This window comes from Eublepharis macularius, chromosome 10 (assembly GCF_028583425.1).
Source record: "Eublepharis macularius isolate TG4126 chromosome 10, MPM_Emac_v1.0, whole genome shotgun sequence".
NCBI lineage: Eukaryota > Metazoa > Chordata > Lepidosauria > Squamata > Eublepharidae > Eublepharis > Eublepharis macularius.
Window position 1 is genome coordinate 19098631 of NC_072799.1, and position 14381 is coordinate 19113011.

The window sequence follows — 14381 nt, forward strand, 5'->3', positions numbered from 1 at the left end:
GCAGTGAAAGTTACTAGCTCTCATAATTAGCAACTTCTGGTCTAGTCAATTTCACTCCACATCAGACTGCGTTTAAGCACTAAAAAGCTACCTGAATGCTTAAGGGCAATATGCATCCATTTTTTCATATACTTTAAAAATCTTATTAAATTCTTGCATTGCTGTAATAATAGTTCAGGAGGGAAGGTGACAAGGTATAGCCCAATCTTGTCAGATCTCAGAAGCTAAGCAGGGTTGGGACTTGGATGGGTGACAACCAAGAAGGCTCTGTCGAAGGAGCCAGTGGCAAACCACCTCTGCTTCTCACTTGCTTCGACAGCCCCTTGCTGGTTGTGACTTGCCAGCACACACACACACACACACAGAGTTCAGGGTGGTGCTGGTGGTTGTGTTACTCATCATGGAAGAGTCTAGAAGACATCAGGGACAGTCAAACCAAAATAGACACATCCTCTGTCATTGGTGACTGTCATGCTTTGGGATGGTGTTAATTTAGAAATATAGCTTGAAATGTTATGAAATCTGCAAAACTGGTTTGACCAAAACCCACAGCGACCACAAAGCAGATTTGTGTGCTGCAGACAGAGTTGTGTCTATAATGCTTTTCCCAAGTGTCTATACACAGACACAATAAATCATAGTCCCGACCAAGTATAAACACGTGAAGCTGTTGTTTATTGATTCAGGCCATTGATTTATCAAGGTCAGTATTGTCTCTTTAGACTGGCAACAGCTCTTCAGGGTCTCAGGTGGCGATCTTCCGCATGCCAAGCCGATAATCGGCCACTGAGCCACTGCATGTTCAGTCAACAAAAAACAATTTTGTTTTCATTTGTATATATAAGTGGCTTGGATCCACTGGAGTTCTACCAGGGGGCCAAGAGTAGGATTGGCAAAGGGCTTTTCAGGCTGCTGCAGGAAAGGGGAGGCAGGCAAGTCAAGCTCCATAGATGGGAGGAAAAACACCCTCAAGGGGATCCAATACAGTATGTTTTAAACTGCAGATATGGTCTTCAGAGAACTTATTGGTAAATAGTTGCCTGGAACAAAATTATCTATTCCTCTTGAGATTTTCCACTATAGTTTCTTCATTGCTTGCTGTATATTACTGTATATAGGGATAGGCTGTGGGACTGTGCTCTGAGGGAACCCGATTCAATCTCACATATTCTTTTTCGCTGCCCCAAATATTCTGTTATGCGTAGTTTATTGATTCGTCCCCTTTTTCCTGTGCAGAAGGATTTTTTGGATAAGGATCTAAAATTTTTCTTAGCAGACAAGAGTCCAGCAATAACTCTATCTGTGGCTGAATTCTTGGCTTATGTGTGGAAGTCAAGGGTAATATTTTATAAAGCCTCCTACGACTGTGCTGTATCTCGAGATAATTTTGCTGTCTGGGGACACGATTGTGCTGCCCTACGAACTTATTCTACAACATTTCTCTTGTTCTGTCTGTATTATTTATGCCAATAAAGGTCGTTGCTGTGCATTACTGTATATTCCTTTAGGAAGCCCTGGAACATCATCATAAGCACGCACAATGTGAATGTCATCAACTGCAGGCAGCTCGTGGGCCAGATATGGCCAATAAAAATTCACCAGTTGGCTCATCACTTACCTTATACCTTTTTGTATATAAAAAAGTGTTAGCCTTTGCAAGTTGCCAGATCTTTCCTCATCAGTCTCTCTCACACACATACAACTTGGTGAAGGGTCTTTTCTTCATTGCCCTAAAATGGCCACTTGATTATTGATCTCTAGTATAAATTCTGTGCTTTAACACAATTGTTTTGATGTTTTCTTTACAGATTGTTGAATGAATATGAAGGGAACTGCGCTCTTATTGATCTCCCTGTGGGCTCTATCATGTTCTCATCCTGTAAGTATATATATTTTAAAATAGCATTACAACCTACAATATATTAAGCACATGGTCAACATTCCCACTGAAATCTATGGGGCTTAAAAGAGCTTAGTTATGGTGGATTGCACTCTTTGTGTTTTTCAAGGATTATTTTATTTATTTAGAGCATTTGTATGCCATGTTTGTAGAGCCTTGCTCGAGGAGGCTCACCAAATAAAAACAATACAATAAAATCATAAAAACTAAAACCAAAATTTATAACAATAATTGTAAACATTTTATATATTTGTTTCTTAATATTTTATTTTGTTTTGTATTCACTTTTGGGTTTTTTTTCTTGCTTGTTATATTTTGTTAATGGATCGTTATGTGCATTTGTTGGGTAATTGTATAATATTTTTAAGTGTCTATAAAGCATTCACCTGTGGTTTCTTCTTCCAATTTATGTAGGTAGCCAGACACCAAAGAGCACATCACAGAAGCTCAGAAGAGTCATGGGTAAGTAGATCATCTTTATTTTGTTTTCACTGAAGGTAGAATTTTCCTATCAAATTACCAGGTTGGTAATTTGATCTTGGAGACCCAGGTTTGAATCACAATTTGGGAGCTTGCTTGGACCAGACATACCCTCTCAGTCAGGGCCCCCTCCTCCCTTTTCACTGATGAAAAATCTGGTTTGATGCAACCCTGTCATATCTAATTGGGAATCCCGCCCCCTGCATGCAGATCCTTAAACTCACATATTGGGCCCACTGGGGAACAGAACAGTTCTTTCTGCAAACTGGAGGCAACCCCCGGGCTTGCAGAAAAATCTTAAATATTGAACAAGTACATTGAGGGGTTAACTTTCCCAAACCCAAACACTTAACACTAACCATTTAACTCTAGACATGGGCATGAACAGGAAAAAAATGAACATGGTGTTCGTTGTTCATTGCCATCCACAAACAATGAACAATGAACATTGACAAACATGACCTGTTCACGAACATGTTTGTTGTTCGTGGGGGCCAGTAGGCTCTCCTCCAGCCATCAAGATCCCTACCGCACCACTCCCAGAAACATTACCTTGAGCAGGCAGCAGGAAAGGTACCAGTAATAAATAATAGCTTGGCCCAGAGCCTGGTAGCAGCCCTGGAACTTGAAGAGGTAGATCCCTATCCCACCACGCACAAAGAAAATCCAAGCTCCAATGCACTCTCCCTGTCTCTCTCTCAAAATGCCAACAGCAACTGTCTCTCCCTCACTGTCTGCGAAACCAGAGCTGGGAGCCCCCCACCCCTCTGCTCTTTGCTTCCTTGTAACAAATTTGAAGCTCCACACTTGAAAAGAAGACCTGCCTATCAAGCTAAATTGGGCTTAGATTGGGGTTTCCAGGGCAACAGCAGGAGTTCAGACAGAGTTCAGACAATCCCTGCCTACATTGCCAAGGGAATTGATTGCAAGTGCCACATTGTCTGGCTTGACGAACAGCAACGAACGAGGCTTGCAACGACCACCTGTTCATTTAGAATGGGGCCTCGCGAACAGTTTGTTTGCGAACAGCTGATTGGGCTGTTCATGGCTTTTTTTAGTTCGTATTGCTGTTCGTGCCCATCTCTATTTAACTCCCGCAGCCAAAAGCAGAGCTGCTGCATGGAAGGCACCTCTGTCTCTGGGGAACACTAGGCCGTGGCACTAGGGTTGCCATCCTCCAAGTAGTGGCTGGAGATCTCCCGGAATTACAACTGGTCTCCAAGCCAAAGAGATCAGTTCACCTGGAGAAAATGGCTACCTTGGGAGGTGAACTCTATGGACTTATGCCATGCCAAGGTCTTTTCCTTCCCCAAACACCACTTTCTCCAGGTTTCTCCAGGTTTCTCCAGGTTTCACCCCCAAGATCTCCAGGAATTTCCCAACTTGGAGCTGGCAACCCTACGTGGCAGCCCAGGCCTGCCCTGGTGAGGGCTGAACCCCACAGTGGGCCCAGGCTCACCATGGGGAGGACAGCCCAAAATAAGGAACAGGGGGAGGAGAATGGTTTTTAGAGGGAAGACAGGAAAGGGCAAGGATCTTCGGGGGGACAAGGCCTTGGATGTTTGAAGGGAAGTGGGATCGAAAGGGGAAGGGTGTCTGGTAGGAAGGCATAGAGGGCAAAGGAGAAGGGAATTTGGGAGGGAAGGCACACAAAGGCAAATGGTGATTGTCAGGGAGGGGAGGAAGGGAAACATTTTTGCTAGGGAAGGGGAAAGCCCAGCTGCTTGAAATCCCTGCCCCACAATTTCACAAGCACCCCTTCTTGGACCCATTTGTTTGGGGCCATTAAAAAATAATGTCAAACATTGATTATTGTATTTAAATTATGGTGTGCATTTCTGTCTCTATCTCCAGGTATTCACAAAAGGATTGTCAGTATTCTTTTTCCGCAATCACACTGATGGAAACATATGCAAGATAACCTCCCTAAAATGACACTGTCCTTCCTTCCATCTTTTGTACAGGCTACTGCAAGTGAAGATTCTGTAGCAGATTCTGTAGACACCAGTGATCAAGAACCTGGGAGCAGGCTTGACATAAGCCTGGAAAGCAGAGAAGACTCTGCTGGTAATGAACACAAAACCACTAGCCACGAGAGCAGTGAAGGAAAGAGAAAAGCTTCCAGTGACAGCTTGGAAAACTTTGTGGAAGATGTCAGCGAATGGAGCACTCAGGACAATGACGAGGGTGGCTATTTCAGGATCCACCAGGCAGTGCACAGGAAATGGGTAGAAAGCAAGGATTCTCGGCATGGCATGGAAGACATGGATGAGGATGGTTCCGATGACCATTCTTCCGACAGAATTTCTGTGGTAGGAATTTATTTATTTATAGATCGTCTTTCCCACTGAGACTCAAGGTGGATTACATAGTATAAGTCAATACAACAAAAGGCTGGGGCAGTCAATGAATAATACAATAGGGTATGGATTGCAGAAATTTAAAAAAAAACGTAAATCCAAATACAGAGCTGAAACAAAACATAAACAATTTGGCATGACATGTAAAACGATGCACATACTACGCAGTAGGAGCATACTTACAGCAAAAGGCAGTACCCAGTATTATAGTCTACAGTCCCTGTACCTTTACCAAAGCGTCTCTGTGGAGCATTTCTTTACAGCACACTCCTCTTGCCTGTGTAAAAAAAAAAAACCCTCCTGAATAGTTTAGTTTTGCAGTTTGTGGAAAGCCAGGAAAGTGGAAACTTCTCTGATTTCCTCAGGAAGGCAATACCAGAAGGTGGAAGCCATCACAGAGAATGCATATGAGGGGCTACTCAGATTTATTGAGGGTATATGTCCACATGTACTAAAGCTGGAAAAATAGTCTGGTTGACTTACAATGCAATCCTAGGCAGAGTTAGGCCGTTCTAAGCCCATTAATTTCAATGGTCTTAGCCTGGAGTAACTCTGCTTAGGATTGCACTGTAAGAGCCAAGCTACAAGTGACGTCTTACACAGGTTGGACACTTGTCAACTTCCCTCAAGTTTTGATGGGAAATGTAGGCATCCTGGTTTTACAGCTTGGCTGTCCGTTACAGCTGCAAGACCAAGATGCCTACTTTTCCCATCAAAACTTGAGGGAAGCTGACAAGTGTCCAACCTGTGTAAGGTGTCACTTGTAGTTTGGCTCTGAGTCACACAAAAGAGCCACCGTGCATATTGGTGAGAATTGTGGGTCGTGTGTTCTCCCCATACACAAAGTTCAAACAGCAAAATTATACCAATTGAAAAGGCTCCCATCATTTGTAAAAGATTCATGGCAGCAATGAAAGCACGGTGGGGTATCATCCCCATATGGAAGCAGCCCTAGCTACTGTGACAACTAACCGTTGACTGACCTACTTTTTCTGTAAAAGACATCTTCATTGTGGAATACACTCCCCTGTGAGGTCTATCTGCTGGATCTAGTTTTGCCATTATAAGGCAAGTGAATAGATCTTTTTAAAATAAAAATTTGCTGCCCTTTTGAAATCGAAAGTAGATCATCTTTCTAAACGCTATTCTTACGGTCAAGCTGCAGATGGTTTTAACTTTTTTTATTATAGTTCATATTTTTTGATTTTTTAAAACACGTCTTTAAATAATTTAAAAATGCATTTCATATGTGTTAGCTACTATCAAGACAACTTTCATTCTGAAAAGTAGAAACGAAACGTGAAAAATAAATAACACAAAGATGAGATCAGGATCCTTGGAAGTGATAAACGGAATGAGGACACAGGAGACCAGCGGGGCTGTATTAATGGTCCCTCTAGTTCAACTTCCTGTTTGACCAACTAAATGTCCCCAAAAGGAGGACACAGAGGCCAATCCTCCTCTTTTAATTAATTAATTCCTTAGTTCATTTATTGTCCGGCTTTCTTGTTGAGAGTCAAGGCTATAGAGCTATAAAAGTAATGCCATAAAGACCAGTATAATGTGCACAGTGAACAATGCAATAAACTGGATATCACAATATGAGAACAAAAATCTAATAAACTAGATGTCACTATTAGAAAACAATGAAATAAAAAATAGTATCATACACTCCCCAAATAGTTCAGTATAAGGAAGGAGGAGTGCCGGGAGCTTTTCACACTTTGAGCGAAGAAGCAGAAATAAGAATTAGAAGCCTTCCCTTACATTGAGTGATTCCGCACACGTGGGATAATGCACTTCCAATCCTCTTTATAGACATTTGGAATGGATTTTTTCATGTGTGGAACAAAAAATCCACCTCAAATGATTGATAAAGTGCATTGAAAGTGCATTATCCAACGTGTGCGGAATCACTCATTGTAATCCAATGGAGTGACTACAGTACCCATGCATTGCAATTTTGTGGCATAGGATGAGTAGAAGGAAGAGCTCTACTTGGGCCGATGAAATGCTGAGAACAGTTTATCATATGGAATATAATTAATGATTGGATTTCCCTCCTTCTTTTGTCTTCTTGCACAGGAAGATGAAAATGAGATTCAGGGCTCTGACCAAGAAGAGTTCCCTTACAGTGATATCCGAAATTCCGAAGAACGACATGATGGTGAAAACGACGGAATGCTCTATATTCCTGACCAAGTATCATATACATTCACTGGAAAAGGAGGGAGTGATCTGATAAATGATGAAGATGTCAGTGGCGACGGTTCTTTGGATGGAAATAATGATGAAGGCACTTACGGGAAAGGTGCTGGGCCCACTGTACCCCCAAACAAAGGGGACGAGCAGCATCATTCAGAGGGAGATGGTGACAACACTGTTGGTCGACACCACGATGATAGCAGCAGCAGTAGCAGCAGCAGCAGTGAGAGCAGAAGTCTTGATCTAGAGGATAATCGCATTATTCATTATAGCACAGGGCATGGAGTTGAGAGTTACAGCAGTAGCCAAGAGGACAGGTACGATTTTGATGATGAAGGAATGCAAGGTGATGACCCCCAAGTCTTTAAGAGTGATGACAGTGACTCTAGCATGCTTCAAGGAGATGTCGTCTCAAAAGAAAGCAGCCAGGAAATTGGCACAGTGAAAGGCAAAGGCAAACATCACAGCAAATCCATGGAACATTTTGCCAGGGAAGTGTACCACTATGTGGACGGTGACTCCGAGGAGGATCACAGTCCTGAGCATGACGAGAGCACATACCTGCAAGAGGATGATGCCGACTCTAAAGAGGACAGCCGATCCCTAGAAGATGTCGGTCAATCAACAGAAAATGTCCCTGGTAGATCCAGGGAACATGCAGCTAGCCATTCCAGAGAAGCTGTAGAGAGCTCATCTAGAAGGCGCAGTCAAAGCCAGTCTATAGAGAACATCAACAGTCGATCCAGGGAAGATGTCCATAGTCGGTCCAGGGAAGACAAGCATAGCAGATCCAGGGAAGACAAGCACAGCCAGTCCAAGGAAGATGTGCACAGCCAGTCCAGGGAAGGCAAGCACAGCAGATCCAGGGAAGACAAGCACAGCCAGTCCAGGGAAGATGTGCGTAGTCGGTCCAGGGAAGATAAGCATAGCAGGTCCAAGGAAGAAAAGCACAGCCAGTCCAAGGAAGATGTGCACAGCCAGTCCGGGGAAGGCAAGCACAGCAGATCCAGGGAAGATATGCACAGTCAGTCCAGGGAAGATGTGCACATTCAGTCCAGGGAAGATGTGCACAGCCGGTCTAGAGAACGCATAGCTAGTCAGTCTAGAGAAGATGAGAACAGCCAATCTAAAGAGGATGATGATACAGTATCTGTGGAAGACATAAAAAGTGAATCCTCTGAAAATAGCAGGGAGTCCCAAGAAAAACCTGTGAAAAAGTATAAAGAGAGAACCAATAAATCAGAGAAAGACAGTGCCAGCAAATCTAAAGAACGTGAGAGTTCTTCTACTGAAAAGGCAGAAAATGTGTCACCAAGGAGCAGTGAATCCAGACAGGTTAAACGGCACCACAGCAGGTCAAGTGAAATGAGTTCATCCACAGAGGAGAGTGAAGAATCAAACGAAGACACCGATGAATCCGTCCACGATGACAGCAGATTGTCTCAAAGCGAATCATCCGAGAGCGATAAAGTTTCCCAAGAAAGTACTGGTAGTGAAGACAGCAATGAAAGTGATTCAAGTGACTTGAAATCTGGAGAAGGGCAACATCAGCACAGCCGATCAGCGGATACCAGTGAATCCAAAGAGGGAAACAGCCACTCTGTAGAAAGGGACAGCAAATCCAGGGAGGACACACTGAGCAGGTCTGACAGTGTAGAAGATGATAGTTGGTCGAGAAGCAATGAGCTTGAAAGCCGCAAGTTAATGCTTGACATTTACCATAACAAACCTTATAGAGATTATGAAGATAATGACTGTCAGGATGGATATTAAATGCATTTTGAAAGGCAAATTTAATAACGTTTGGGAGATGGGAAGTGGTCTTTTAATTTATTTTATCATTTTGGCAATGTGCATATTGACTGCTGGGAAGTAGCATTGCCACCAAATTGCATGTAAAACAAAAATGGGGTGGATTGGGACATTCCTGCATGGCCAAAATATACCTGTTTGAGGGAGGAGGACAGAGTTCTAAGGCGACTAGAAGAACGAGATGACTTAGATCCCATGGGAAGTCCCTGTTGATAGGAGGGATTTCCCTCAGCAGAACAGGATTTTCACACCACCTCATTCCCCATTGCAGCCCAAATTAACCCCCCAAATGTTACTCCTAGGGACAGGGAGGTCTCACGAACAGCATGAAGGTGGGCTTGGCGATCTGCAGCAGGAAGGGGATATCAGCAAAAATTGCCCCGCTTCCATGAGTGGAAATCCTCTGCAGGTTCTAGCTCATTTAAAGAGTTTCATAGTACTTTTATTTGCTACTGACTGAGGTAAAATTAGCTGGTGCAAAATTTGAGGCAAAATTGGGCTGTTCCTTCCCCAGTAAAAATCCAAGGAATTTTCAGGGAGACTGAAAGAGTACTGATGAGTTTGGGTGAACTTTACCAGGAGTGGCATGTGTTTTGTATAAACCCCGCAGGAAACAATATACCATTAGCAACAGGAAAAAAATTGTGGAACAAGTGGATTACCACTCTGGTCACTGACGTCTGTTCCATTTGCAAACAACTTCCAAAAACTTAAAACACTTAAGGGAATGTCTTCCCCTCTACAAAACTCACTAGCTTTGATGAGTCCTTGATTCAAGAAATTAAGTTAGTAGAGATTTTCCAGTCATTGGTCCACAACTGTAGAATTCCATGCATTAATATTTCTCTGTATTAGCGGGCTGGGTCATGTAGACGTCTATTGAACAGTACCTGTGACATCGCTACCAAAAAGACAAACATATTCTTCCTCCCTTTCCCCCCTTTCTGAGCAATTTTTGCATTTGCAGAAGGATTGTTTTCCATTCTTTAAAAATAAGTTCTTTTCAGGATAAATGCATCGTTGCTCTAAAGTACAATCGCTCCTTCAGTCTTTTAGAAGAGGCAAATTGCACACGAGGCTCTCTCCTTCCCCGACATGAATGCTCCATCTGTATAGAATCTTGCTTGGCTAGATGTGCCCTTTCATGTATGCTTTCACATACATCATCCATTTTTAAAGGGAACAGATGGTGCAAATTTTCCCCTGTAGTAAAGCTTTCTCCCGTACTATGTGACTCCTCTCCCGTCCTTTTTAACCTGGATAATGGTTGCAATACACATGAAAGATTGGTCCTTGAGTCATGGGAATAGCTTCTGCAGCTTCCAAAATATTAGCACCTGGGCACACACTAGGGCAGATGAGGTTTCCTGATATTGAGTGATTCCGCACACTTTGGATAATGCACTTCCAATCCTCTTTATAGATCATTTGGAATGGATTTTTTAATGTGCGGAACAAAAAATCCATCTCAAACGATTGATAAAGTGCATTGAAAGTGCATTATTCAACGTGTGCGGAATCAGCCATATAGTAAGCAGTTACTTTAAGGTAATGTGTGAGAATCCAGACCAATCTACTCACTGCAACTGCTGTATGCAGAGAGCAAAAGAAAGAAGTTGCCACATTTCAGTCGCATTTGAACCTTAGCTGGTTTTGCAGTCTTGGAGGTATTAACATGGGAGGTATTGTAATATTTTGTAACAAATGTATAGTTGTATTTTGGAAATATTGTGGGAGGTTTTGTACCCTCTCTTTTATAAAAAAAGAGATCTTAAGTTAAAATAAAAAACAATGCTGTTTGTATTTCATAATAAAGATTTTAAAATAAACAAAATTGATCATCTGGTTTATTTTATAGGTTTTGAAACCAGTTTCTTTTATGTGTCGCTACTTGGGTTCAGATTTGCCTGTGTTGTTGCAAATGTGTATGAAAAGAAGGGTTATATGAAGGACAGAGTCCCAATGCCAATTTGCAAGCTTGAGAATACAGGCAAATTTGGGAGAAATTAAGTATAGGTTCGGACCATGAATGACAAACCACTGCCTCGCATAATAATAATAAATAATAATAAAATTTGATTTATATACTGCCCTTCAGGATGACGATTTACCTCCCATGATTTACAAAGTGATTTACAAAGCACGCTATTATTATCCCCACAACAGTAGTGGAGATAGTGTTAGTATCATGCTATGTGAACTACTGGAGAAGATCCCGAATGTAATTCCTGCTTGAGATAGACTTATATTGTAATATGATGTGGGGGAAGAATATGCCTTATATCAGGTGTCACAGTTGACCATATAGAAGCAACACCAGCACTGGACAGGCAACTAGGTTTGTCTTTACTCAGGCTACATGTTGAAGGGCTAGAATCTGAGACATACAACCAGCTGGCACCCAATTGGTCCCTTGCATCACCTGACAATTGTTAAACTAGTAGCTGCAGTACCACTTCCTGGACAGTGGTGGCACCCAAGTGACAGAAAAGAAGAAGCTAGCTGCTCCCTCTTCTGGTAGGTTGCGGATCAGAGAGTAAAACATTTGGATCTAGTTGTTGAAGTGAGGATTTAAACCCAGTACTGATTCACACAAGCATAATCAAAATTGGGATTTGTGGGTCAAATACCAGGAATGAGAAATTCAAAATTACTCCCTTCCTAGATCTTCTTGTTTTTTTCTACAATAATATAATACCTCATTCCTCTCTCTGCATCCATATGAAATGCCTTAAAAGTTTTTTCATAGCTGACCTTGAAAACAAATAAATAGGACATTTCAATTTGCTTCATACACATTACTCCACCTACATATATATAATTGAAATTAATTGTATATTTCCCTACTGTTTCTTCCATCCGCTTCTATCTCTTTTTTGGCATCTTTCTTGTCTCATATTTTAATTGTAAGATCCTTGGAGCAGAGGCCTGCGCAATGCCATGCACATTGAAGGCATTATATAAAACAAATTACAGTTAACTCTTCAGCACTAGAGTTTAAACCTAATACCAAGAACTTTTGGGACTCATCTTTATTGAAACCAACCACAACCACTTTAAGATTTCATTTGCTGTATATTTCAGCAGTCAGTGTAAACCTTTGCTTTATATTCACAACCATTTCTTAGTATATTATCTGTTGGGTGGTGCATCTGAATCTTCACAAACACTTCAAAACACAAAAACAAAAGATTAAGAAAGGTTTAGATAACCATGCTTAACACAGAAAAGGTCAATGAGCTGTCCATGAGCAGAAAGGTTATGGGTTTGAGAACAAATTATTATAATCAGACATTACCAAAGTTAGGTTAGACATCAGATGGTTTTGCATATTTCTCCCCCTCAAAAAAGAAAACTTGTATTCTATATATTTATCAAGAAAATGTAAGACTCCAGTACGAAACCTTACGGACCAGCTTGCTTTCATTCTCCTCAGGTTTGCTCCAAAACTACTATGAAAATATGCTGTGATTCTTCAACATAGCCAGCAAGTGGCGCTACTGTTCAATATAATGCACCATAAGGCTCTGGCTACTTTAAGGTTACTTTGAGGATCTGTGGTGCAAACATTCCAAACAAGTTTGTCAGGCAGCTGCCTTACATTCATATGTTTGAAGAGGAAAAAAAGCTAGGAAATTGGGGAATCCAAAAATTGAGCCTTTGTAGAAATTTATACAAGGCACTACATACACCAGCATCTAACCTCTCTAACAACCCAAGTGTTGATAATGTAGGGGATGCTCCCCACCCGCCCACCCCCCAGCTATACTAATACTATGCAATACCAGGTCTGTTAGGAACACAGTTGCATGCATTGCTGGGAGGTTGCAAGAAGAGGAAATAGATGTGGCTTGCATAACAGAGACGTGGCAGCATGAAAAAGATGCGGTGTATCTATCCCAAGTAACTCTACCTGACTATACAGTAGTATAGTCCCCCCCCTTATTGCAATGGTAGATGGAACGGGGGGGAGGGGGGTTGCTATTATTCTTTGTGAGTCCTTCAATGTTTGCAGACTTCCAGTCCAAGCTATAGTTGGTACTGACTATTTGCTCCTGTCTTTGGAAACTAACGAAACATTAGGTACGCTGCTTGTTTGTTTTATATATATATATATATATATATATATATATATATATATATATATATATATATATATATATATATATATATATACACATTTTATTGAATTTTAACAAGGTCAGGACAGGGAGGAGCATAGGAAAGGGAAAGGGGGGATAGAAGGGGGAAATCAACAACCACGTTAAGTAGCCTGCTTACAACATTACTCTACATATCATTTGAAACAAGGAATAGGTAGACAGTGATGATTAACACAAATTATATTCAAGCCTTTATATCCTTAATATACTCATGTCTTTGTGCTTATTTTTAACCCAATCACAGAATGAAGTCCGGGGCCCAGCAAAGCCCTCTTCCATTTGCCCTTTCAACATTGAGGTCAATTTGTCCATTTCTGCACTCTCCATAATCTTTGCCACTAGTCCTTCTTGAGTAGGCATTATTTGGCGTTTCCAATAATATGCTAATAGAATTCTCGCTGCCCTTACTGCATGTCTTATGAAATATTTCTGATCCTTACTAAATTCATTTGGAATGCAAATCAACAAAAATAACTCAGGTTTAAAGGGTATTGGGATTTGTAGAATTGTTCGGACCATTGTATGCGCCGTTACCCAAAATTTATGTATATTTTGACAAGTCCACCACATGTGATAAAATGTTCCTGGATGTTTCCCACATACTCTGCTTGTTTATTGACGTCCAGCCCCCCAGTAAGTACCCTTTCTAAGCTGGCAGAGCTAATTGCGGATATGATTTGGCAACATGTAGACTGATTGTTCTGGGGGACTTCAGCGTCCATGCTGAGTGGGCCAGGTCAGGTTTTATAGCTTTCCTGGCTACCCTAGGTCACTCTCTAATAGTGACAGACCCTATGCATGAAAGAAGCCATGGGTTGGACTTAACATTTTCACTGAGCCATTGAGGGAAAGTCTTATTTCATTGCTGGAGATTTGACCTGAATTGTGGTCAGACTATCATCTGCTGAAGACAAAAGTGAATATAGCCCCAACATCCAGCCATAAGGGGGGACCAGTTAAAATGATTCACCCTCAAAGGCTGACAGATCCTTCTAGATTCCAAAAAAACTTGGGAGATTTTAGAATTCCAGACACATGTTTTATTGAGCTTGCTGTAAGAGCTTGGAACGTGAAGCTCCTTGAAGCTATTGACTCCATTGCTCCTTGTCAACCACTTCAGCCCTTGGGAAGAAAGACAGCCCCATTGTGTACCATAGAGCTGGGTGACCTAAAGAAGGTTGGAAGATGCCTAGAAAGATGGTGGTGGAAAACTCATGCTGAAACTGATAAGAGTGTGCTACAGAACCTGTTGGAGGACCTACAAAGTGGAAATGAAAGTGGTAAAGAAATGTTATTTCTCAGCAACCATTGCGTCAGCTAGTTTATGACCATCCCAGTTGTTCAAGGTATCTTGTCATCTTCTAACCCCTAAATCTGAAACTTTACAGTTTCAGGAACAGACAATTAGCTGTGAGGCCTTTGTAAAGTTTTTTGCCGATAAAATGGCATGAATATGTTCTG

General features: G+C 41.6%; 1 protein-coding gene across 1 annotated transcript; it reads left to right on the plus strand.

Moving 5' to 3' along the window:
• The first annotated feature begins 1816 nt into the window (after positions 1 to 1816).
• On the plus strand, positions 1817 to 10539 carry DMP1 (dentin matrix acidic phosphoprotein 1). Its single transcript, XM_054990351.1, has 5 exons — positions 1817 to 1879; positions 2315 to 2362; positions 4345 to 4692; positions 6826 to 7877; positions 7950 to 10539. The coding sequence occupies exons 1-5, from the start codon at positions 1817 to 1819 to the stop codon at positions 8716 to 8718; spliced, it is 2280 nt and encodes a 759-aa protein (XP_054846326.1). The 3' UTR covers positions 8719 to 10539.
• The last annotated feature ends 3842 nt before the right edge of the window (positions 10540 to 14381 follow it).